Source organism: Puma concolor, chromosome C1, assembly GCF_028749965.1.
Source record: "Puma concolor isolate L17-30 chromosome C1, mPumCon1.1.hap2, whole genome shotgun sequence".
Lineage (NCBI taxonomy): Eukaryota > Metazoa > Chordata > Mammalia > Carnivora > Felidae > Puma > Puma concolor.
The window spans coordinates 208,871,037-208,893,533 of record NC_141674.1 but is presented as its reverse complement, the minus strand read 5'-3'; the positions used below and the strand labels follow the sequence as shown (position 1 = coordinate 208,893,533).

The following is a 22,497-nucleotide window of genomic DNA, read 5'->3' as shown; positions in this document are numbered from 1 at the left end:
GGGCAAGTTACTTAACCTCCCTGTGCCTCAGAGTCCTCATCTGTAAAATGGAGATACGATGGTGATACCTACTAAAACAATTACGTCGACACTAAGGTTTTTGTGGGAACGTAAGTAATACGCACAAGGCATTTAGTTGAGTGCCTCTCACTTAAACGTTCCACAAGCGTAAGCTGTTTCTATAGCTATTACTTGGTCAGCTTCTTCAAGGAACCCATCCCTAACCTCACTGACCAGATCCGATCCCCCTCTCATATGGCTTCGCTTCTACTTCGAGGTGTTTCTTCCTGTTGCATACACTTTTCCGAGCCATTTCTGCCAGCCTCCATCCACCTCTGTCTTCTCCGTAGCTTTTTGAAGGCGGGGCTCATTTTTGTTTGTTTTCTTACCTAGAAGAGCACTTGGCACATGGCAGGTGGGCATCCAGGAGTGGATGGAGGGGTGGTGTATCGACGGATGGGTGGGTGGGTAGGTGGGTGGCTGTGTGGCCGAGTAGGCGCATGGGTGGGTGGCCAGGTGATGCACGTTCACCGTGTGCAGTTAGCAATGGCAAGCCCCTCGTGGGCCTCCTTCTAACCATGCGTTCCTTACCTTTGTATTGTTGCTTAATATTTCTTCATGCCCCTGTATTGTATCTTAGTCCTACAGGTGGCAATCAGAGGCTTTATTTACCATAATGACCACAAAAAGGGCTGAGGAGACTTCTTTAGACACATATTGAGCACTGATCGTGTGCCGAACACAGAGCTAGGATCGATTCTTTTAACAAAATTTATTTGTTGTTTTGGGAGTGAGAGAGAGCACGTGCAAGTGGGAGAGGGGCAGGGAGCGAGAGAATCCCAAGCAGGCTCTGTATCGTCAGTGCAGAGCCCGACGCAGGTCCTGAACCCACAGACTGCGAAATCATGACCTGAGCCAAGGTCTGATTGTCCACCGACTGAGCCACCCGGGTGCTCTGAGCCAGGCTTGATGTTTCAAAAGTGAACGACAGGGTCCTTGCTCTGGTGCACTTGATGGTTCAGCTCGGGGAGAGAGACACGTTAAATTCGGCCGGCACAAAATACCTCGGGTATGGCAGCAGCGAGTGTTGAGCTTTATGGAAACTCCTGGGAGTTGGGGAGGAGGGTCAGAGGACATTTACTACAGGTAGAGAGGGAGCTGTGTCCTAAAGGCACAAAGGGGTTGGACTGGGTGATGTTCCCAGCAAAGGCAAGACACAGCCCTCACTGTCAGGAGCTCTAAGGTGCTTGCAGTGGCTGAAGCACAGAGCTCTAACTTCCTTCCCACAAGACGGAGGCCGCCCTTGCGTCGAATGATGGCCGTTCATGGCCTGTGTATCTTCCTTCAGGTCCTGACTTAGCGTTGGTGCCCCCTTGTGTAAGAAAGGAGTCGTGATGAAACTTACGGAGCCCTCTGGGGTCTGGGAAACCTCTGGGTGCGCGTCTTTACCACGACTTATCCAAACATTCGTTTATTGCACATTCGCATCTTCTTGAACATCATCTAAAAGGACTTAAAGCTCTCGGGGCACCCGGGTGGCTCCGTTGGTTAAGCATCCAACTCTGGCTCAGGTCGTGATCTCGTGGTTCGTGAGTCCGAGCCCCTCATTGGGCTCTCTACTGTTGGCACAGAGCCTGCTTTGGATCCTCTGTCTCCCTCACTCTCTCCCCTCCCCCCAATAAATAAATAGATAGGTAGACAGACAGACAGACAGACTTAAAGCTCTCTCTGCTGAATTAGACCTTCTTGCTTCTTCAGAAACTATTGATTTTTACTCTCACCATTTAAAGAATTACAACTAGCATTTACATTATGGCACTATGTATTTTTTAAATACGCTAAGGCCAAAAGCTACAGTGAATTTCTGAACTAATTTTTCATCACTTTGGGTATCAGTGACCCCTCGTAAACACACAGCTGGGTCTTCAGAGACGGAGCAAGAGGTACGTTAACGAAAACCCAAACCGTCAAGTACAGATAGCACTCAGGAAGGATCCTCGTGGCCTCGAAGAATGTTCTGAAACTAGAACGGTTGTCTGCTCCTTCACTCCTAACACAATCAAGACGGATGGTCTTCTACATTTTGTGGAGTGAATTTCCCCTCAAGACTGGGAGGCCTTCTAGAACAGACGCTATTTCCTTGCTTCTCTGTAATATTACACCTAGCTCAGTCCGTAACTCATAAATGTAGACACTGATTTTTAGATCCAGCCCTTTTTTTCTTTTTTTAAATTTATTCATTTTTAAGAGAGTGTGAGCAGGGGAGGGGCAGAGAGAGAGGGAGAGAATTCCAAGTAGGCTCCAGTGCTGTCAGCGCAGAGCCCAACTTGGGGTTCAGACTCATGAACTGTGAGATCACGACCTGAGCCGAAGTCAGACGCTTAACCGACTGAGCCACCCAGGTGCCCCTCCAGCCCTTCTTTAAAGTAGCTGTGAGGCCTTGTGGCATCAGGGATTCCAAATGCCCATCGTTTCTAAAACTTTAGGAGAAATTCAGCCTTTACCCTCAATCAGATCACACAGGTCGAAGAGGTTGGTTTTTGACCAGCATTAAATCTACCCGGTGGTTCAGACAACAACTGCATACCTTGTGCCTATCTTGTGCCCATCGAAAACCCTCCTTGGCTGTCATTCACGCCAGTTATTAGCAAACAGAGAAATTCATCGTTAATTAATCATTTAGGAGAGTAAAATTTTCTAAACCGTGGGGTTCATGGGGAATTCGTTGTAAAAGAATTTCTTAAGGAAAAGTCTGGTAACCTCCAAATAAAGGATATTGAAAGTCTTTATGGATTCTCTGATTTTAGCCTTAACTGTTCGGCTTTCATTTTTAGCGAGAAGAACATGAGAAGGTACAAAAAGGGTGTTGTAAATAGTTCCTTTTTAAAGTGTTTTAAAAATTCCTTTGATTTTTCACTGTCCATGATCCCACACTGCCTTTTGCCCTCAAATAGACTGCCAATCCTGAATTTTTCCCTTGCTTGTTCCGTGACTTCTCAGGTATGATCGACAATCTGCTCTCCCCAAATCTCATCGATGGTGCGCTCACCAGACTGGTCCTGGTCAATGCCGTGTATTTTAAGGGTTTGTGGAAATCGCGGTTCCAACCTGAGAACACAAAGAAACGCACGTTTGTGACAGCTGATGGGAAGTCCTACCAAGTGCCCATGCTGGCCCAGCTCTCCGTGTTCCGATGCGGTAAGTGTATGTTTGGCAGGGCCCTGAGAGTGCTTTCACTTAGTCCGAGAGCAAATCTGACTTTTATTTTTCCAAAAGGGTGGGAGAGAGGAGGGCAGGATGTTTTTAAAGTTCCTGGTAAGGTTTTGTATTATTTACAAGGGTTATGTATTAATATATAATATACAGGCTCTTAGGTTGAACGTTCAGAGGACAGGTCACAAAATACGAGATGGGAAGAGGCATAAAGCACATGAAAACGTTACGAAGTCATCACCATCTTACGTTACCAAATTAGAAATACAAGTAAAAATTAGATTTCTCTTTCACTTACCCAATTAGCAAAAATTGCAAAGATTGACAAAGCCCAGTGGTGGCTCTCATGGTGGGGGGGGAAGCCATAGGTGCCCTGGTCACTGTGGGCGGAAAGAGATGTGGGGCGGGGGACTTCCTAGAAGACCATGTTGCATTGAGGAACTTCTACTCTGAAGATAATCTCACCTCAGCAAATAAATAAAAGCCAGATATGTACATATAGTGGAACGTACATGATAAACAGCTTTACAGAAGTGGAAAGATGATACAATATGTTGCTGATTTCAGAAAACAAGTTCTAGTACAACAGATGTTGATTCATCACATTTACGTAAAATGCTTTCTCTATATCCATCCATCTGTAGAGACGTGTCTTGCAGGGTGTTCAATAAAATGTCAACAGTGGTAGTGTTTCAAGTGATTATTTTTCTTTATTTGAATTTGAAACTTTTTAAAACAAGCCTGTATCAGTTTTAATTTTTTTTTTTTAATGTTTGTTTATTTTGGAGAGAGAGAGAGAGAGAGAGAGAGCACGCGAGTGGGGGAGGGGGAGAGAGAGGGAGGGAGACACAGAATCCGAAGCAGGCTCCAGGCCCCGAGCTGTCAGCACAGAGCCCGGTGCGGGGCTTGAACCCGCAAGCGGCGAGATCCTGACCTGAGCCGAAGTCAGAGGCTCCACCGACTGAGCCACCCAGGCGCCCAAGCCTGGATCAATTTTACAGTCAGGAGAACAATGACCGAGCCCTGCTGTCATTGCCACAGCACTGATAAATGAAGCCTGGTGATTGTTTTCTAAGCCTGGTTTCGTTGAAGCATTTGTGAGCCAATTTAAATTCATCTTTTTCCTCTGCAACTTAGCCTTTATGCCTCCGATCCGTACCTGAACATGCGGGCCCCAGGTATCGCCTTTGCATACGCTCGCTTCAGGCACCGTTCAGTATTGTGCCAGCTGCGTAATTCTCTAAATTAAGGAATGACTTAGGTGAAGAAGGCAATAAATAAAGTCACTTTCCTTCTTATCATCCAGCTTCTAGGTAAAATTTTGGCATTCACTCAAATGTGTTTTTTTTTTTTTTTTTTAAAGATAATATGTATTTGAAAGCCCTGCAGAAAGATAACGTGCTCAGCAACTGAGAATAATAAAAGGCTCTTTTGGCCCAAAAGTTATTCCCTCCTTCCCGTCGGCCCCCCAGCCCTCCCTGCTCCCGGCTTGTGTTGCCAGGAAGACTTCATCGGAACACTAACATGGCTACCAACTCTTCTCTGAAGCAAAGCCGTTTTCTTTTAGGTCAATCTTTATACACATTCTCTGTTCTAATAAAAAAAAAAAAAGGGGGGGGGCCTGGGTGGCTCAGTCGGTTAAACGTCCAACTCTTGGTTTCTGCTTAGTTCATGATCTTGCGATTTGTGAGATCGAGCCCCACATTGGGCTCTGCGTTGACGGTGTGGAGTCTGCTTGGGATTCTCTCTCTCTCTCTCTCTCTCTCTCTCTCTCTTTCTCTCTTTCTGCCTCTACCCCGCTTGCTCTCTCTCAAATTAAAAAAAAAAAAGTGAAGGGCCTCAATTACTGTATATCTCTGTTGCTGGAAAATAAATGTCAGTAGTTAAAGGTTAAAACGCAAGGATCCTATAGACATTCCTATGAAACGCTACTGTGTGTGTGTTTGCGGGAGTGTAACGTGTTTTCTTGAGTATATAATAGGTTCCTAGAGAGGGAGTTGCATATGCGAGTAGCTTTTCCATTAAGAACCGATTTGTCTCAGAGCACACGTGTGCACATTATAGAAAGCAGTGCGTAAATGTACTTTTCCTGTCAACGACTGGAACGCTGTCGAACCAAGGTGAGCTGGCTGTCTTCCCTCCACCTTCCAGATTCATGCCCTTTCTTCACCCTCTTCCCTGCTGTCCCGAGCCCCCCCCCCCCCAGGAGGCTGCACGTGTGGGCTCCCTTGCCTCCCATCCAGTTGGCTGTGGGGGGAGCTCGCAGGTGAGGCGACTTGGGGCCTTGACTTCCCGGCCCTCCCTGCGGTCCCCGGGGCTCCTGCATCCCTTCAAGAAAGGTCTCGGCTCCTGTCAGCAGGTGTGCTCAGGGGGGCTTTCTCCCTGGGTCACCATGCTTCCCTCGCCCCTGCCAGCCTACGGCTGGTGATGGTGCCCCACTGTTTGTAGCATAAGGGACTGTGCTTAGCGGTTTCGCTGCACTCTGCCCGTGCTTTAGAAGTGTTCCTGTGACCCAGCCTGGTGCCCTGCCTCCTTCCTGTCGGACCCTTACTGACCTGCCCTGAATTCAGGACAGAAGGTGGAAGTCAGCCTTCTCTCCACGGTTCTCGTTCCCTCACACCAAACCCTGGAAAACGGCTGCCATCCTTCTTGCCCCGCTCCCCGTGCCAAAGATGGGGCTGCTGTGGAGGAACCTGGGATTGGAACCTGGCTCCTGTCCTGGGCCCTGCCACGGCACAAGGCTGGCCCTGTGTTGCCCTGGTTTCCCTCCTTGGCCAGCACGGTGGCTTTTTGCAGTACGACAGGGCAGATTTGTCTTGTGTCTTGTGGCATCTGAAGAAAGCACAGCTGGTGTTTGTTTTCACGACCGCAGACTGCTTAGTTGGTCACCCACTTTCTGCCTGTCGTCGGTCTGGCCAGCACGACCGGCCAGCGCTCACAACGTGGCGGTTGCGGCTGAGACAGGCCACCAGTGAGCTCAGAGGCCTCCCTGCCCACTCACGCGACCTCTGCAGCCACCTGTCACACGTGTGCTGGGCCTCACCAAGCCGCCTCGGTCACCTTGTGGAAGCGTTGCCATTCCAACCCTCTGTCTTCCTGACCTGCCCCCGGCAAGATGCCATCAAGATCTCTGAGAAGATTCATTTAGTAGCATTACGGAGACAGGGTGGAAACTAGGAGGGGGAAACCCTTCTGACTGTATCCCATAAAGTGTAAGCAATTTGAGGATAGAAATTCTTCTAATTTAAAAGTCAAAAAAAAAAAAAAAAAAGGCCTTGCAGTCTTTTTTTAAAGGAAGTATATTTCGTGCTCATTGCAAAATCTACAAATAAAACATAATGAGGGAGAAAGTAAATGTTCTCCTATAATCCCATTTCCCAGCATAAAAAACCCTATTAAGTGGTAGGTGTATTATTTGAGACCTTTTCTATGCATATGCAAAATATGTCTATGAAACTTTTTTGCATATGGAGGATTACACTGTAATATGCTTCACACATTAGACAGTAAATCATGGAAAACTATGTGAATTCATGTGGATTTACTTGATCCTTTTATCAGCTGCAGAATATCCCATGGCATAAATTCATTATAATATCCTATGGGTCGCCATTTACTTTTTTTCCTGTAATAAACACCTCAGTGAGCATTCTTGTACTTAAATCTTTAGAACTGAGTCAGAATTTATAAAGGTAATTTCCTCGGATAGGAATTGCTGAGTCAAAAGTTCTTAAAAATTTTTGATTTTACGATTATGAATTTAGACATTAAAGACTTTATTTTGGAAAAAAGACCACAAAAACTTCCAAATATATATGTATATATGTGTGGAGATATATATATGTACACAGTATATTTCCAGCTTCTACTTCTACCTACCTATCCACATTACCTCTCTACGTGGTTGTCTATTAAGTTTTAGTTCCATAGATGAATTATATTATTGCCCTCACCCATCTGGTTCTCCTGCCATCTCCTGCTCAACAAATGGCACCTGTACTCACCTAACTTGCTTAAACCACACCTTCTTCCCCATCAGCTCTCCCCAAACCCCCTTTGCATTTCAGCTAGAATATGGACCACTATGTGCAGTGGGTGTGTTTTTTTTTGTTTCCAAATGTACATTTCAGTTTCGACTGAAATGTAGCTGAAACAGTTCCTCAAGAGCTCAGGAATCCATAAAGCTACTTGTAGTGGAAGATAACTGGATGGGTTTTCATGTATAAAGTTTTCCTGATATTCAATATTTAAAATATTCCCTCTGAATTTAGAGGCCGAGAAGAGTTCTTAACGTTTTAGTGAGCCTAGTTACTTCCTCCTTTTGTAGGATTTAAAGAAGGGATCAGAGTACTTTAGGGACCTTTCCAGAAAATCTAGATCATCCCTAAAGTACCACTGACAGGATGTTCTAAATCTTCTCCATGTTTCTAATACTTGGTCGTTTTCCTGTTACCTCTCATTAAAGGATTTGTTGATCCCTACTCATCCAAGAGAAAAGACTTGTCTTCCCTTTTCATCTATTTCCTCCTGTGTAGAAGGAATGAAACTGCTCCATTCACATTTTTATGTACTCTGGTATCATCCCCATTAAAACGCTCAGTGGACTTCCCAGATGTTAAGGAATGGAGAGCCTGGGCGGGGCATTTTAATGGAAAGGTATCTGGGACAATGACAGGCTCCCTGCTGTGACGCAAGGCTCCCAAATACCCCTTCCTTGTTTGATTCACTCTGCCCTGGAGCTGTGTCCTCTGCAGCAGGTGTGATGTCTCTTGGTGGACCAGTGCTGTGTTTCGACTGTTTGAACGGTGACCGAACGCTCGAGAAGTACTTTGCGAAGCTGCTTCCATCAGTAGATGCAAGTTTTTACAACGTGCAAGCCTCTGTGCTGAGCACTGTGCTGTGTGTATTGTCTCATCTAATTTTCCCAGCAACTCTGTAAGCCAGGCACTGTTATCCCATTTTACAGATAAAGACACTAAGACTTGGAGTTAAGCAACTTGCCCAAGTCCCAGAGCTAGTGTCTCAGAGTCAGGATCTGAACCCAGGTCCTAGAACTCCAGGTCTCGTGTGCTTAACCTCAGCCTTTGTCCTCTGTGGGCTGATGCTGCGAAACCTGTCTTTTACTGATCAGGTGGAAGGCAAGATGTTATTTTTGTCCCCTGTCTCCTCAAGCCATGGAGCAAAGAAGAACGGAAGAGGTATGGCCAGGGGCATCCGAGCCAACGCTGTGCCATCAGCGCCTGTGATCAGAAGCAGAAGTGGGGCCAGGGAGAAATGAGTCATCAGGCAAGATGTGCGCGACTGGGTACAAAGTGGTTAGTGGTTATTCGTATTACTGATCAGTTAATGACGTGTTCGGTGGAGACCGGATTCACTGCTGAAGGTGGAAGCTGTCTCCCGACTCAAAAACACCCAGGCTCGTCACTTTTCATTATTCATGACCCCGCTGCCTCCCATCAGAACAGTAAACATGTCTAGAAGTGGTTAACGGCTGCCTCCAGGTCCTTATTTCATGCTCTGGAGCAACCATTTCCTAACCGCTTCCTAAGTCGTAGAATTTCTCAAACAGCTTTGCCAGGTAGAGGCCTCCTCTTGTCTTTGAAGATTAAAAGGCTCATTAGGAAGTGATGTTTGTCCTGACTCTCCCATTGATTTTCTGGTTTCTGCCCAGACCATCTTATTACACAAGGTAAAAGGAAAGTGAAAAAAATCCCCTCTGATTCTCAGGCAGCCCCGAGACAGAACCGGGCTTGAGTGACAGTCCCCGCCTGTCCCAGCCGGCCAGGCCGCACAAGGTTGCCGAGCGGCCCGCGGGCAAATGGAGCGGGACGGGGACCGGGTGTACCGAGCGCTCCACGAGTTGCCCCCAGCTTTCTTCCAGAGGGAGAAACTCAAATGTCATCCTGTCATGTCACGTGTTCTAAGAACTTTGCTATTCTTTATCGTATTTTATAGCTAGAAGCGTTCGTTATGTAACGAAGACAAAGAAAGCTGGCTGTGCCTCTCGCCGCCCCCCACAACCTCCACCCGTGGAGAACTGGCTTATCCAAGATCCCTGTCTCACATGCAGTGACTGGCGGAGGTCGTCCCCAAAGAGAAGACGAGTGAAAATCATGAGAGAAGCTCGCTTCCTCTCTTTTTCTTAAACACGTTGTCCTTCTAGGTCATTTAGAGAAGGGGGAGGAGGTAGAGAGAGCCAGCGTTCAATGGGCACCCACCACAGGCCACGCCCTGTCAAGCACCTTACATATTTTTCCTCATTTAACCGTCACGGCGACCCTGTGAGGTACACACTTTTAATATCCGTGGTATCTCCATTCTCCATACCGAGAGGCACACAGAGGTTAAGTGCCTCACCAAGGTCACCGCGTTCTTAAAAAGGCTGAAGTGTTTAGTAAAACATTTCTGAAATCTGCCAGAAATCTAGAAATGCTGGCTTTCCGTTCACCTAGTTAATTTTTATAACTGGCATCACATGCCTAATGGGAAGTTTTCCCGGGATCCTATGGCATGCTGTGTGGAATATTCTTTCCCGGGGAGGCCGGGGCCTCTCTGGACCATGTACCCCCCGAGCTGGGCTTCCAGCTGGCACCCTTCATGGGTGCACTTTCTTTTTTAAAAGCTTTTTTTTTTTTTTTTCAAGTTTATTTATTTTGACAGCATGCAAGCAGGACAGGGCAGAGAGAGAGAGAGAGAGAGAGAGAGAATCCCAAGCAGGCTCTCAGCTGACAGCACAGAGCCCGATACAGGGCTTGAACTCACACACCACGAGATCATGACCTGAGCTGAAATCAGATGCTGAACCGACTGACCCCGCCCGGGTGCCCTATGAATGTGCTTTCATCAGCTCCAACCGGTCCGCACACAGTTGTGTTGATCAGTTGCTGAATATTTTGAATATTTCACATGAGATGAGAGGGTTCTAGGATCAAATTAGCTTGGGAAACCTGCGGAAAGCCAAACAGCTTTCTTTCCTTCAGAATGACTCGGAGCCTTTACGGTACTGGGGTCTATTATGAATCCGTAGGAAGAATCGATTCAGTGGCGTGTGGAATCCGTCTACTGAGCGTCCTGCAGGATGGGTGCTCTGTAGACCAACATTTTGAGAAGCGCTGGTCTAAATTGTTCTCGGGCTTTTATTTGTGAGTACAAATACCATAAGGTATCGAAAAGCCGTAAGGACAATGACCAGAATGGGTGAAGAGTGAATAGGGAGTCGCATTCGTGAACTACAAAGGTCATTGTTGGCATGAGACATACTGAGCCTGAGTCCTGGGGCTCCACTGCTTACTTAGCCCACGTGTCCCTTGGCAAGTTACTTAATTTCTGTAAGTGCAGCCCCCCGGGTGTAAAACGGGACTGTGTGCCCTACCTCAGGGCACGCTGTAGATTGTAAATGTGTTGGGGTGGTTGGGGGTTGGCGTGGGTTGGGTTGGGGTGGGGTGGTTGGTGTGGCTCCTACACAATGGAGCCGTTCATCCCTTTCTCCTTCCTCTTCACATGCTCCCGTAGGCTCAGCCAAAGAACTGTTCTCAGGCAGCCCAAATTCATTCTCTTATTCACATGATTAGGGGTCAGCTTCTTGCAAAGTACTGTATTCTAAGCGCCTCATGATCCAGTTAAATTCCACTCAACAGAATTTTTGGTGACGCCCCAAGGCATTCTGTTAAGACAGATCTCAACTGAAGAAAGGGAATTATTTACCAGGGGAAAGAAGAAATAACGGTCCTTATCTTTGTCTTTCTAAGGAAACTATATTTGGAAAAGAGAAGTTTCCAAACGGAACCGCTCTCTGCCCTCTGAGGCCACCCACGTGATCAGCACTCGCTCCTGCCCCTCTCAGAAGCCATCAGGGGATGCACTGAACCTGCCTCTGATTTCTTTAGGGTCTACAAGCACCCCCAACGATTTATGGTACAACTTCATCGAACTGCCCTACCACGGGGAAAGCATCAGCATGCTGATCGCGCTGCCCACGGAGAGCTCCACCCCGCTGACGGCCATCATCCCTCACATCAGCACCAAGACCATAGACAGCTGGATGAGCACGATGGTGCCCAAGAGGGTACAAGTCATCTTGCCCAAGTAAGAGCGCTCGGTCCCTGGTGGCGGTCGCGTCAGGTGCCAGACAACGTGGGGTTAAGACATGGCGCGTCGTGAGGCCTGATTTATTTTGCAGAAATTGCCTGGAGAGAATACAAGGGTCTGCTTTTGGAGAAGCTTTTTGCTTTTCTTTCTTCTTTTTTTTTTTTTTTTTCCAATCCCTGTGCCTCTCATACGGCAGGATAATGACAGTGGGGAAGAAAAGAAGGCAGCCTGACCTCTGACCTCAAGCTCCTTATGCCATTTTGAGAGCTTTTAACATATTTAGTTTTGTCCCCAAGACTGAAAAATACATGTATAACGGCACAGTAAAGGTTCGTAGCGTTTTGATGAGGAGTTTCATGTTAGTCTTCTTAAGTTTTAGCTGGAAGCTTCTGAAGGCCAAGGTCCGAAAGCTAGGTGGTAAGGGAATATTTTGAAACCATTCAGGCAGAATTCTTATATTAGTATCTATGGTAGTTTTTTTTTTTACTGAAAGTGTAATATTGGTGGAATTTGAACTGTTATGACTTGAAACCAAGGGAAAAGTCATCCTAAATTCTGCCCAAATCCTGAATTTCTGTCAGCTCCGAGAATGCTTTACCCAGACCCATGAAAGAGGCAGCGAACGTCCCCTGACTGGTGATTGTGCCACCAGTATCCAGGGCTTTTAAGCACCCACGTCTCGGGGTGGTAAAGCTACCTTCCAGTTCTAAAAGCTTTTACTTGTCTAGTCACTGAGTTAAGTAATCAGAGAAGCCCATTCATGATAACTATTAGCAATCCTCCCAGGAGTGTGTGTGTGTGTGTGTGTGTGTGTGTGTGTACGTGTGTGAAATGAGCCTTCATGTCGGCAGTGCTTGATGTAAATGAATAAGATGGTAAGTGTACATTACAGAATGACGTAATAGGTAAAGCACAACGATAGTGGTAAATTATCATTAGAGTCCATCTGCCCACCTACCCTTTGCTCTTCCCCCAGATGGGATAAAACCTGGTAAAACATTCTCTGACGATAGGTTTACTAACTGACATTTACATATGTACGGCTGGAAGGCCAGATAGATCGCAAGTATCCAAGAAACCCAAGGTTACACCCCAACACCCGTAGCATACGTTCTCACCTATTCCTAATGTTTGTTCCAGTCTTAACGGTAAGATGCTTTCATAATCTCAACAAGAGTGAGCAGGAATGTGTCTCCTCTCTTTTGACCAATCCCGCTAAGGACGGTGGTTCTTACAGCAGCCATGATGATGGCTCTTCGGTTGGCAATGGGGGAAAAGTGGAGATATTCGGGGGGTATTCCAGATACCCCCCCATCAGCATAAGGGAGGGTGCTTCAGCGGATCTGCCTAGGCACTGGAATGGGGAAGCCCATCACACACGAGGGGGTGACCACCCCCTTTCCTGTCACGGTGTCCTCATTTTGCTAGCAAAGTGCTCGAGAGATGACTTGTCCTCTAACTTAAATCTTGGAAGTACAACTTCAGACACAGTTTAGACTGGTGTTCAGAGCATACTTACAAAGGAGTCGCTTTGTCAACGTCTCCCCACCGGCACGGGTTCCACCCTCTTACGTCATTTACAGTATAATGATTTCCCCCTATTTTCTCCTTTCCTGCTAGGTTCACGGCGGTAGCACAAACAGATCTGAAGGAGCCACTGAAAGTGCTCGGCATCACCGAGATGTTTGATCCATCAAAAGCAAATTTTTCGAAAATAACAAGTATGTTCGACTTAAACCCCATTCTGAAACTCGAAGACTGTTGCAAACTGGGTCTCTGATTCGTTCAGAAAGAAAAGGTCAAAGTTAGGAGTGTGTTGCCCTGAAACCCTCCCAGATTTAGTCTGATTCGTCACCAAATGATGCTGCTCATCCTCCGTCATTTAGATCAGCGTAAATCACCTGTCCCCACGTTTCACGTGCACATTTCAGGTGAAGCCCGAGTGAGTCGACACCGTCAAACAAGCACTTCGTGTATTATCTTCATTACTTAAAAATGTAGCTCTTAGATAGTAGTCTTTCTCTTCCAAATGCAAACGATTCCCTGGTGTTTGCAAAAATCAAGGTTTTTGAACTCTCAGATACTTGCTTCCATCAAACAATAACAGGCATGCACCATATCCAGGTGTGTTAATACCCATTAATCCGGGATCATGTGAATTCAAAGGGTCTGATGAGAAGCTTTCTTTGCCAGAGCATCTAGGACACAGCTGGTGTCGTATCACCTCGTTTGCCAATATATGCACCTTTTCCCAGAGTGATATTCAATAGTCGGTTCTTGGTCTTTTTAATTTGGAGCACAGCAGCCTCCTTCCAGAGAAAAGTCACGGCTTAAACATTATTTGTACTCCTTTCCTGTTCTCCCCCTCGACAAGCTCATTACCAATCTCGATGGCCTGCAGGCAAGCACCTGTGTACCCGTCCTAGGGCTCCATCCACACTGTGTCCCTGGCGAACTTGCAGCCACAGGGATATTTTGACGCTCTTTCGTCCTCGGGCATCCAGACTCTGGCCCCCGGTCCAGCAGCATGGGCATCACCTGGGAGCTCGTTTCAAGGGCACACTCTTGGGTCTCACCCAGACCTCCTGAATCAGAATCATTTTCACAGGATTCCTCAGCCCAGTGAAGTTAGCCTCGTTTCATTGTTTTCCCCTTCGGGGTTCTCTTCTGTGGTCTACATACCACGTAGTGGCCATGGGAGTTCGCGGGTGCTCGAAGGAGGACCAGGTGCCTGAAGTTCCCCTGAGGTGTGATGTTTAACTCGCAGGTGACATGCGCCCTGCAGATGTCCCCCTCTCATTCCCCATCGGCCGTATTAGAGCCCAGCATCCGTGCAGGTGAAAACCAGGGGACACAGAAAGCACTTTTCCCCTTTGCATCCAGACCCATGTCCCACCAAGGCTAGCATTAACTTCCGTTCATGTTCTCCTCGAATGCTACGGCCAGTGGGTATCGCTGGAGCGATAAGAATCTGCTGAGAAGGAAAGTTAATTCACTAGAAGGTTCTAGAGGCACAGTTGCAGTTCTGAGTCTGGTTCCAAACCCTTCTTACCCTCCACACTCTTCTCACTGATATGGCCATGAGATGAGTGGCTTTTGTGGTGAAGAGCGAGCACTTACTCTGCCAGTAACCAGCCGTAAGACTTGAGGACAGATTTCTTAACACTCTGGGCCTCAGTTTCCCCATCTGTAAATCCCCTCTGCAATCTTCCCTGGATCTGACATTCTGTACTGAAAAATAATATTGTTGCCTTGTTTCTTCTGGAAAACTGGACTTCCTTTTTTAAAGCTCTGCTCTTTTTATTTATTTATTTTTTACACAATCCTTAGTGATCAGAGTTGAATTGACAGAGGCACTAACACATCCAGGGAAGGGGAGTCCCTCCTCTGAAGTGAAACCACAGTTCGATTGGCAGAGATTGAAACTCACTGCAGGTCGATAGTCCTCCCACAACCTCCAGTCACCAGACCGGAAGAGGTCACTTCTCCTGACACCTTTTAAGAACTGGAATTTGCCATGGATTTGAAGTCGCTCCCGCAGCCAAACCGATGGCCCGCATATCAAATAAATGCTGTTTTTGTTTCATTTTCCGGAAACAGGGTCAGAAAACCTTCACGTCTCTCAAATCTTGCAAAAAGCAAAAATTGAAGTCAGTGAAGACGGAACGAAAGCTTCAGCAGCAACAAGTAAGAACTGGGTCGTGAGCCAGGACCGGCTAGGGTGCAGGGGGAGGGAGCGTGCTGCGGTCTGCCCATCAACGTAGCAGATACGGAGCAAACCCTGTTTTCATCCGGGCACCGTGGGTTGCCCCCCAGGTGACAGTGGTGAATTTAGACAGGTTAAGGACCTGCACCCTCAAAGCTCAGAGTCTGTTTCATAAAGGAAAGCACTTCGGTGCGAGCAGTTCCTCCGGGACAAGAGTCCACAAGCTTTTTCGGTAAAGAGCTAGGTAGTGTGTGTTTTCTGCCTCGTGGGCGGTCCTGTCTCCGCCACAACTTCTCAGCGCTGCCATTGTGGTGTGAAGGCAGGACAGAGGATACAAGCCCATGGGCGCGGCTGTGTTCCAGTAAAGCTTTATGTATTTACAAAGGCAGGATCCGACTCCTCAGACCTGGCCCGGGGACAATGGTTTGCCGACCCCTGCCCTTGGGAAGGTTAAAGCAGATGCTGGCTTCTTCTTGGCAGGAAAACCCAATCATCATATTGACACATAAAATAATAGCCACTCGCCATGGGAAATAGGCAGCCAGGTGGATCTAGGACGAAGTGAAGAATTATCAAGCAGCTGTTGAATTCCCAGGACGGCTGTGCAGCCTCCTCTGATAATTAGAACATCCACATCTGCTTTCTCCTCATGGTTTATATGATGAAGGAGAAAATAGAGCGATCTTAGGTTGGTCTCTGTACCCCCTCATTATCCATCTGAGATGGGGTAAACAGATCTGGCCAAACTCTGCAAACTCATAAAGTGAATCTCCTAGTAGGCTTGTAACTGGGTCACATGTTTCTGGTCGTTAAAAGGTACCGTTTATGCTCCGAATAGACACTTTATGGCCTTTCTAGAATAAACACTTAATTTGTAATCCTTTAAAATAGCATTAAAAACAAAGACCTAGAATAACAGCACTTAGAATTCTCAAGATGCCTTTTGTCTCTTCTAGGTGATGATAAGTGAGAACCGAATGCTGCCCGTTATTGGCCAGTTTTGCCAATTAGTGTAACTATCAGGACTGGCTACGTTAATTTGCACGGCCCCGTGCAAAATGTGAATATGGAGCCCTTACTGAAAACTTGCTAAGAATTTCAAGACAGGGGCAGCAGAGCCCTGACCCGAGTGTGGGGTTCTCGTGAGTGTGACTGCCCAGTCACACGCCCAGGAGGCCAGCCCTGCTGGGTCGGTCAGCAGGGCTGCTATAGCAAGGGACCACAGACTGGGGGGGCTTAAGCAGCAGAAGTTTATGTCTGACAGTTCTGGAGGTCGGAAGCCCAAGGTCAAGGGCTGCTTTCTGCCTGTGTCCTCACGTGGCCTTTTGTCTTACACGCACATCCCTCCTGGCTCCCTGTCTTCTTATGAGGACACCAGCGCCATTGGATTTGGGCCCCGCCTTCATGACCTCATTGAGATTTCGATACCTTGGGAGTTAGGGTCAACATACGGATTTCGAGGGGATACGGTTCAGTCCAGAAGACCTGCTAACCTGCTAACCGTTGACTGCTTTTCAGTCACCCTGGGTTGGGGGATTTTCCCCAACATAAGTGGAGATGTTTGCTTTGTGACATTAAGCCCAAGCCATTAGAGCTTTGTGGGGTTTGAGGAAGGGAACCGGGCCATCGTGGAAAAAGCAGTGCCGTGATGCCCGGCACCTGCCCTCCTGCGAGGCCTTGAGACAAACTTATTAAACCCAGGCACGGGGCACCTGGGTGGCTCAGTCAGTTAAGCGTCCAGCTCTAGATTTCAGTTCGGTTCGTGAGATCAAGCCCTGCATCAGGCTCTGCGCCGACAGTGTGGAGCCTGCTCGGGATTCTCTCTCTCCCCTGCTCTGTCCCTCCCCTCGTCACACTGCACTCGCTCTCTCTCTGAAAATAAATAAGTAAACATTAAAAAACAAAAAAAAACTGAAGCTGCCACAGGTAAGTTTGGCAGAGTAAGCATGACTGGGACTCTGGGCCTAAAATGGTTTCCTGTCTAAGTCGAGCGTCTACACCCAACGGGTTGAACAGCAACACGAGGTCGCAGGTCCCAGATGAGTGAGTGGTCTCCGTTACCACGCAAAGGAGAACTACCGAAGGAAAAGTCACAGACAAAACAGTTGAACGCTAAGCTGGGCCTGGGTGTACAGAAGGGATTTGGCTGAGCTAAGAGGACCAGTGGCCTTCATCAGCAAGGCAGATGGTATGAATACAAAACAGCTAATAATAACAGTGAATATGCATTAGGTGTCGTTCAGTGGCAGACACTGTTCTAAGAGCTTATAATAGTTTTTATGCCACTTAATCCTCGTAAAAAGCCTACGGAGTAAGTACATTTGTTAAGGACGATGGTACTTGTGTAGACTGAATGAGACACCCAAGTGGAAAGGGCCTGGGCCACGGTAGGTGTTCTGTAAATGGTGACCGTTGGGCCTGTTCTAACCTGGCCAGCCCAAGGGACCGGAATTGTGTCCCCGAACTCCAGCATGAAGACCCAGCCAGCCTGCTGCCCTGCTGGCCTCACGCTGGGTGTAACACATTTTCTCTCTCTTCCCGTAGCTGCGATTCTAATTGCAAGGTCGTCACCTCCCTGGTTTATAGTAGACAGACCCTTTCTATTTTTCATCCGACATAATCCCACAGGTAAGTGATTCTTCCCTTCTGTTGCTCACTGGCTGTTAACATTCAGAAAGGTCCCCAGAATCCTAGGGAAATCCAACCTTGCTGCTCTAATTCCACTCCCTTGTGTTATGCAAACACTGAAGAATAGAACCGCCCACCTTAAAGAGATAAGAAAATCCAGGCCGTGTTTACAGAGTGTGATGGAATCTTGTGAAGGCTGATTTTAGATTTCTTGGTTGGTTTGTTTTTAACATAGAGCTCTGCAGCCCTTTTGGGGGTTTCTGATGTCTTTTGATTTTTTGGTCCATATTCTGATAAATGTAGTAGTTCAATTTTATAAGAAACCACACGTCGTCAACCTCTGTGAGCCCTCTCTGTTGTTCCGGCCTGAGGATTGTTAATTCGATAAATCTTGGCTTTGTAAGTCACAGGCTCAGAGTTGGCTCTGTGCTTTAGCTTTTGTCTTGAAACTGTGGGTAACAATAGTGCTTACCTCTTAGTACAATTATGAGGATTAAGTAAAGGGGGCACCTGGGTGGCTCAGCTGGTTAAGCGTCTGACTCAATTTCGACTCAGGGCATGATCTCACAGTTTCTGAGTTCAAGCCCCACATTGGTCTCTGCATAGGCTCTGTGTGGAGCCTACTTGGGATTCTCTCTTTCCCTCTCTTCTGCCCTTCCCCAGCTTGTGCTTTCTCCCTTTCTCCTCTCTCTCTCTCTCTCTCTTTGTCTCTCAAGCTTTAAAAAAAAAAAGGAGAAGATTATCTTTGTGGAGAGGGCTTCATGTTCGTTCAGAGTAGAAACAAGTACATTTCAGCATTTACCCCTTTTTTAATCAGTAACACAAGAAGTTCCTTATCCTTTTGTCTCACTGCATCTTTAATGTCATAATTAGTGTTCTCCTGAACCAAAGTCCAATATGGGAGCCTCTAGCCACACGTGGCTATTTAACTTTTAATTAATTAAAATGAATTATCTTTTAGGGGCATCTGGGTGGCTCAGTTGGTTGGGCGTCTGACTTCGGCTTAGGTCATGATCTCCTGTTCATGGGTTCGAGCCCTGCATCCGGCTCTGTGCTGACAACTCAGAGCCTGGAGCCTGCTTTGGATCCTGTGTCTTCCTCTCTGTCTGCCCCTCCCCTGCTCATGCTCTGTCTCTGTCTCTCTGAAAAATGTATAAACATTAAAAAAAAAAAAAATGAAACATAGATTAAAATTCAGTTTCTTAGCTAAGCCATATTTCAAGGGCTCAATAGCCACTGTGACTACCATATTGGACATATTGGACAATGAAACTATAGACCATTTCCATCACTGCAGAAAGTTGTGTTGGACAGCTCTAGGGACTATCCCTTATTTTACACGCCTTCTATCTTATTTTATGAAATGGTTTTTATAGAGTCATGCTCTGTTTCCTCTTAATTCTATAGGTGCTGTCTTATTCATGGGGCAGATAAACCAACCGTGAAGAGTATACAGAAGAAACCATGCAAAAGCAAAGACTACTTTGTGACGAAGAAAACTCCTTTCCTACATCTTTCATAGTTCTGTTAAATATTTTTGTACATTTCTTCCTTTTTCAAAACTAGTTCTTAGGAACAGAGACTCAATGATGCAAGCATTTTTGTCCCGGGGTATATATCAAAGGGAAGAAGGGGCAGGATGGCTGGAACACTGTACTGACAAATGAATAGAAAGGCTTCAAAATGTCTAAAAAACGCTTTAAACTACTGAGCAGGTACCTAGGCTAACCCTCCCGAGTATTTACTGTCCAGTTCAGGAGTTTTGTTTTGTTTACACGTGTGGCATTTCAGAAGAAATGTAATCAGTGTGATGGGGGGAAAAAAACCCACAACACATTTTATGGTGGCTTTTACTTTTTTATGAAAAAATATATATATTATCGGCCTTTTTAATTCTTTTGTTTTGGTCCCATCCAAAGTCTTGATAGTAAGCATTATTTTGGGGGTAGAAATAGTGAAATCTCTAGCCTCTTTGTGTTGTTGTTGTTGTTGTTGTTTTATATAATGCATGTATTCACTAAAATAAAGTTTAAAAAACTAACGTCTTGCTAGACAAGGTTTGCTCTTGTGCAGTGTGCCTGTCACTACTGGTCTGTACTCTCTGGATTTGCATTTTTGTATTTTGTACAAAGTAAAAATAAAGTGTTATGAGTAGTAAAAAAAAAATGCCGTTTCTCTGTTATTGAAAATACAACAAAAGAAACAGCCTTTTAAAAGTACTTAAACCTCTTCTAAACCTTTGCACTCAGGCAAACGGCAGAAAACCAAAGCCCTTGGCCTTCTCCTACTCCTTTCCTCTAACGCCAGACACTGTTCCCTGCTTCACTACCCGTCCGTGCCTGAGTCGCCGCAGGGGAGTAAGTATGAAGGCAGTCCCAGCCCTGGTCTCAGCGCTGGCTCCCTCGCGGGCGTGTCCCCAGCGTTCAAGGTAAAGACCGGTTTTGTAGCAAGTGCGCAAAGAAGACGCCCGGTGCCGACATCCTTGGGAACTGAGTGAGGGGTACATGTTTCACTTCTGGTGATGGGCTGGAGGGTCTGTTTTCTAAAATGGCAAGATGTATTTTTGTCTTTTGTTTTTGGAGAACTCATCACGTTTCTAAAATCAGAATGGTTTAAAATATGTATCTAGACTTAAAAACATTTTTTCCTTTTTTTTTTTTTTTTTCTTAAACCCGTGAGCTCTACTCATCACTCTTTTGAGAGGGAGAGAGAGAGAACCTTGAACAGGCTCCACACCCAGCGCAGAGCCCAAAGCGGGGCTTGATCTCGAGATCGTGACCTGAGCCAAGAGCAAGAGTCAGATGCTCAACGGACTGAGCCGCCCAGGTGCCCATCATCATTCTTTATGCATCAAAACCGCACATTCAGCACTCCAACAATTTGTCATTCTTACTTGTCACGTCGGCTGAGCTTTGCTGTTTGCAACTATTTAAGTACTTTAAGTATGGATATTTTGGTTAGCCAAGAGAGAAAGGAAAGGGTGGGGGGACTGCTTTCCTTATTTAAGAGTAAATTTATTTTGAACTGTTGACACAGAGTACTTGTACCCTAGCAAACATGCTAGTGTGGTTAATGCCTTTGAGAGCCCCATTTTACTTCTCCAGTTTCCTCGTCCCGTTCTGTTACGCTATTTTGAGTAGTTGAAGATAGGAATAGTTTTAGCAGAAATCCAAGAGTTATATACACTCCATTTATTCATTTGGGCACCTCCTGGGTGCGAGGTACTAAGGGGTACAGAGATAAATGTGTCCTCTCCCTGATAAGCCATCGTGGAAGGGAGAGCGTGACTCCTACTAGGTCAAGTTCCTCATTGGTGCAACTGTACTTACAAGATACACAAATAGGACCGGGTGGACATTAGTCCATGAGAGAAGTATAAAAGTAGCTGCAGGACCCAGACTGGATCCCTGGCTCTTGGGTCCAGGAGTAATCGTTCCAGAAAGGACCGGGAGAGTTTGCTTTCCGAATACCGTCTGGTAGAGTGGCCCTGTTAGGTGTTACAGATAGGCTGCTCCCCCAAAATAGAAATTGGTCACATTTCACTGGGCATATTCAAAGTATCCGGTCCCATTTCTGAACGCCTCTTCAGTGTATGAAATGGTAAAGTTTCAAATTTATGATACAGAACTTGGGAAAATCTCATGGAAAAGTCATAATGTCAAGGTTCCCAGACAATATTTCTTCTCTCTTTTTCACTTGGTTTTACCAGCTTACTCATCATTAGCCCTTTCTCACCAGTCAGCACGCAGTTTCTGACTCTAGCAGCCTCTAGAACTGGTTTATAATCTCTGGACTGGGGAAGAAGTTCTTCTCAAGTTATTACTTTTATATAATTCAACTTGTATCTTTTATACACTTCAGTCAATGAGTCTATAGGCCCTGTCTTCAAAAAGATAAAATTTATGAAAACTCCTTTATTTGACGAAAACTAGAATAAATTTAAGATACGGAGATTGCCACAAAAAATTGCAGACCTGTCACAAAAGATCACGTTTGCTGTGATATTGTGATTTATCATAAGAGATGTGTATTTGGTTTTCATGCCCATTTCTGGCACAGAACTTCCAAACCCTTGGAATTTACAAAGTGATAGAAAGCTACAAAGGTGTCTTTTTCTATGTTAATAAGGTAACTTTGGGCCAAACTAGGAAAGCACCCAGAGGGCCTGGGTCCTGGGAGGGAGCTCTTGGGGTTACAAGGCATCTAGCTAATTCTAAGCCCTAACCTACACAAAGTGTGTATTTCCACAGAAGGCAGACCTTCAGGAATCTGGACTGCCAGCCAGGACTGGATCAGGTGGGTTGGCCAAGGTATAAAGAGACACCTGGGAGCCTTGAGGGCTGCAGGATGAAGGCTGGTTGCTAGGAGACCCAACCAGATTGGAGGGCTGATGCTTTCAGCCCCACCCCAATGGCCTCTGGGAAGGGGAGAAGGGCTGGAGGTTGAATCAAATGGCCAATGGCCAAATGATTTAATCAAATGTGTCTTTGTAATGAAGCCTCCGGAAGAATCCAAAGGACAGGTTGAGAGAGCTTCTGGGTTAATACGCCCCTGGAGATTTGCCAGAGTGGAGCACTGGAGAAGGCACAGGAGCTCCTCGCCCTGCCCCAGACCTTGCCCTGTGTATCTCTTCCATCTGGCTGTTCCTGACTGACATCCTCTTATAAACCAGCAATCACTAGTAACATGTTTCTCTGAGTTCAGTGAGTTGCTCTAGCAAGCTAATAGAACCCAGTGAGGGAGTCGTGGGGACCTCTGATTTACAGCCACTGAGTCAGAAGCACAGGTGACAACCTGGGCAGGAATTGGCATCTGAAGTTGGGGGGTGGGGAGGCAGCCTTGTGGGCCTGAGCCCTTAACCC

At 46.4% G+C, this 22,497-nt stretch overlaps 1 protein-coding gene across 3 annotated transcripts in view; it reads left to right on the top strand.

Annotated features, from left to right (window-relative positions):
* Window positions 1–19,676, top strand: part of SERPINE2 (serpin family E member 2) — a 61,994-nt gene extending 42,318 nt beyond the window's left edge. For all 3 annotated transcript variants that reach the window (XM_086719760.1, XM_086719759.1, XM_086719758.1), the window contains exons 4-9: window positions 3,001–3,198; window positions 11,100–11,298; window positions 12,922–13,022; window positions 14,902–14,988; window positions 17,552–17,635; window positions 19,043–19,676. In XM_086719760.1, coding sequence (XP_086575886.1) covers window positions 3,001–3,198; window positions 11,100–11,298; window positions 12,922–13,022; window positions 14,902–14,988; window positions 17,552–17,635; window positions 19,043–19,080 — 707 coding nt within the window. In that variant the 3' untranslated portion in view covers window positions 19,081–19,676. The remainder of the gene's footprint in view (window positions 1–3,000; window positions 3,199–11,099; window positions 11,299–12,921; window positions 13,023–14,901; window positions 14,989–17,551; window positions 17,636–19,042) is intronic.
* Window positions 19,677–22,497: the final 2,821 nt, after the last annotated feature.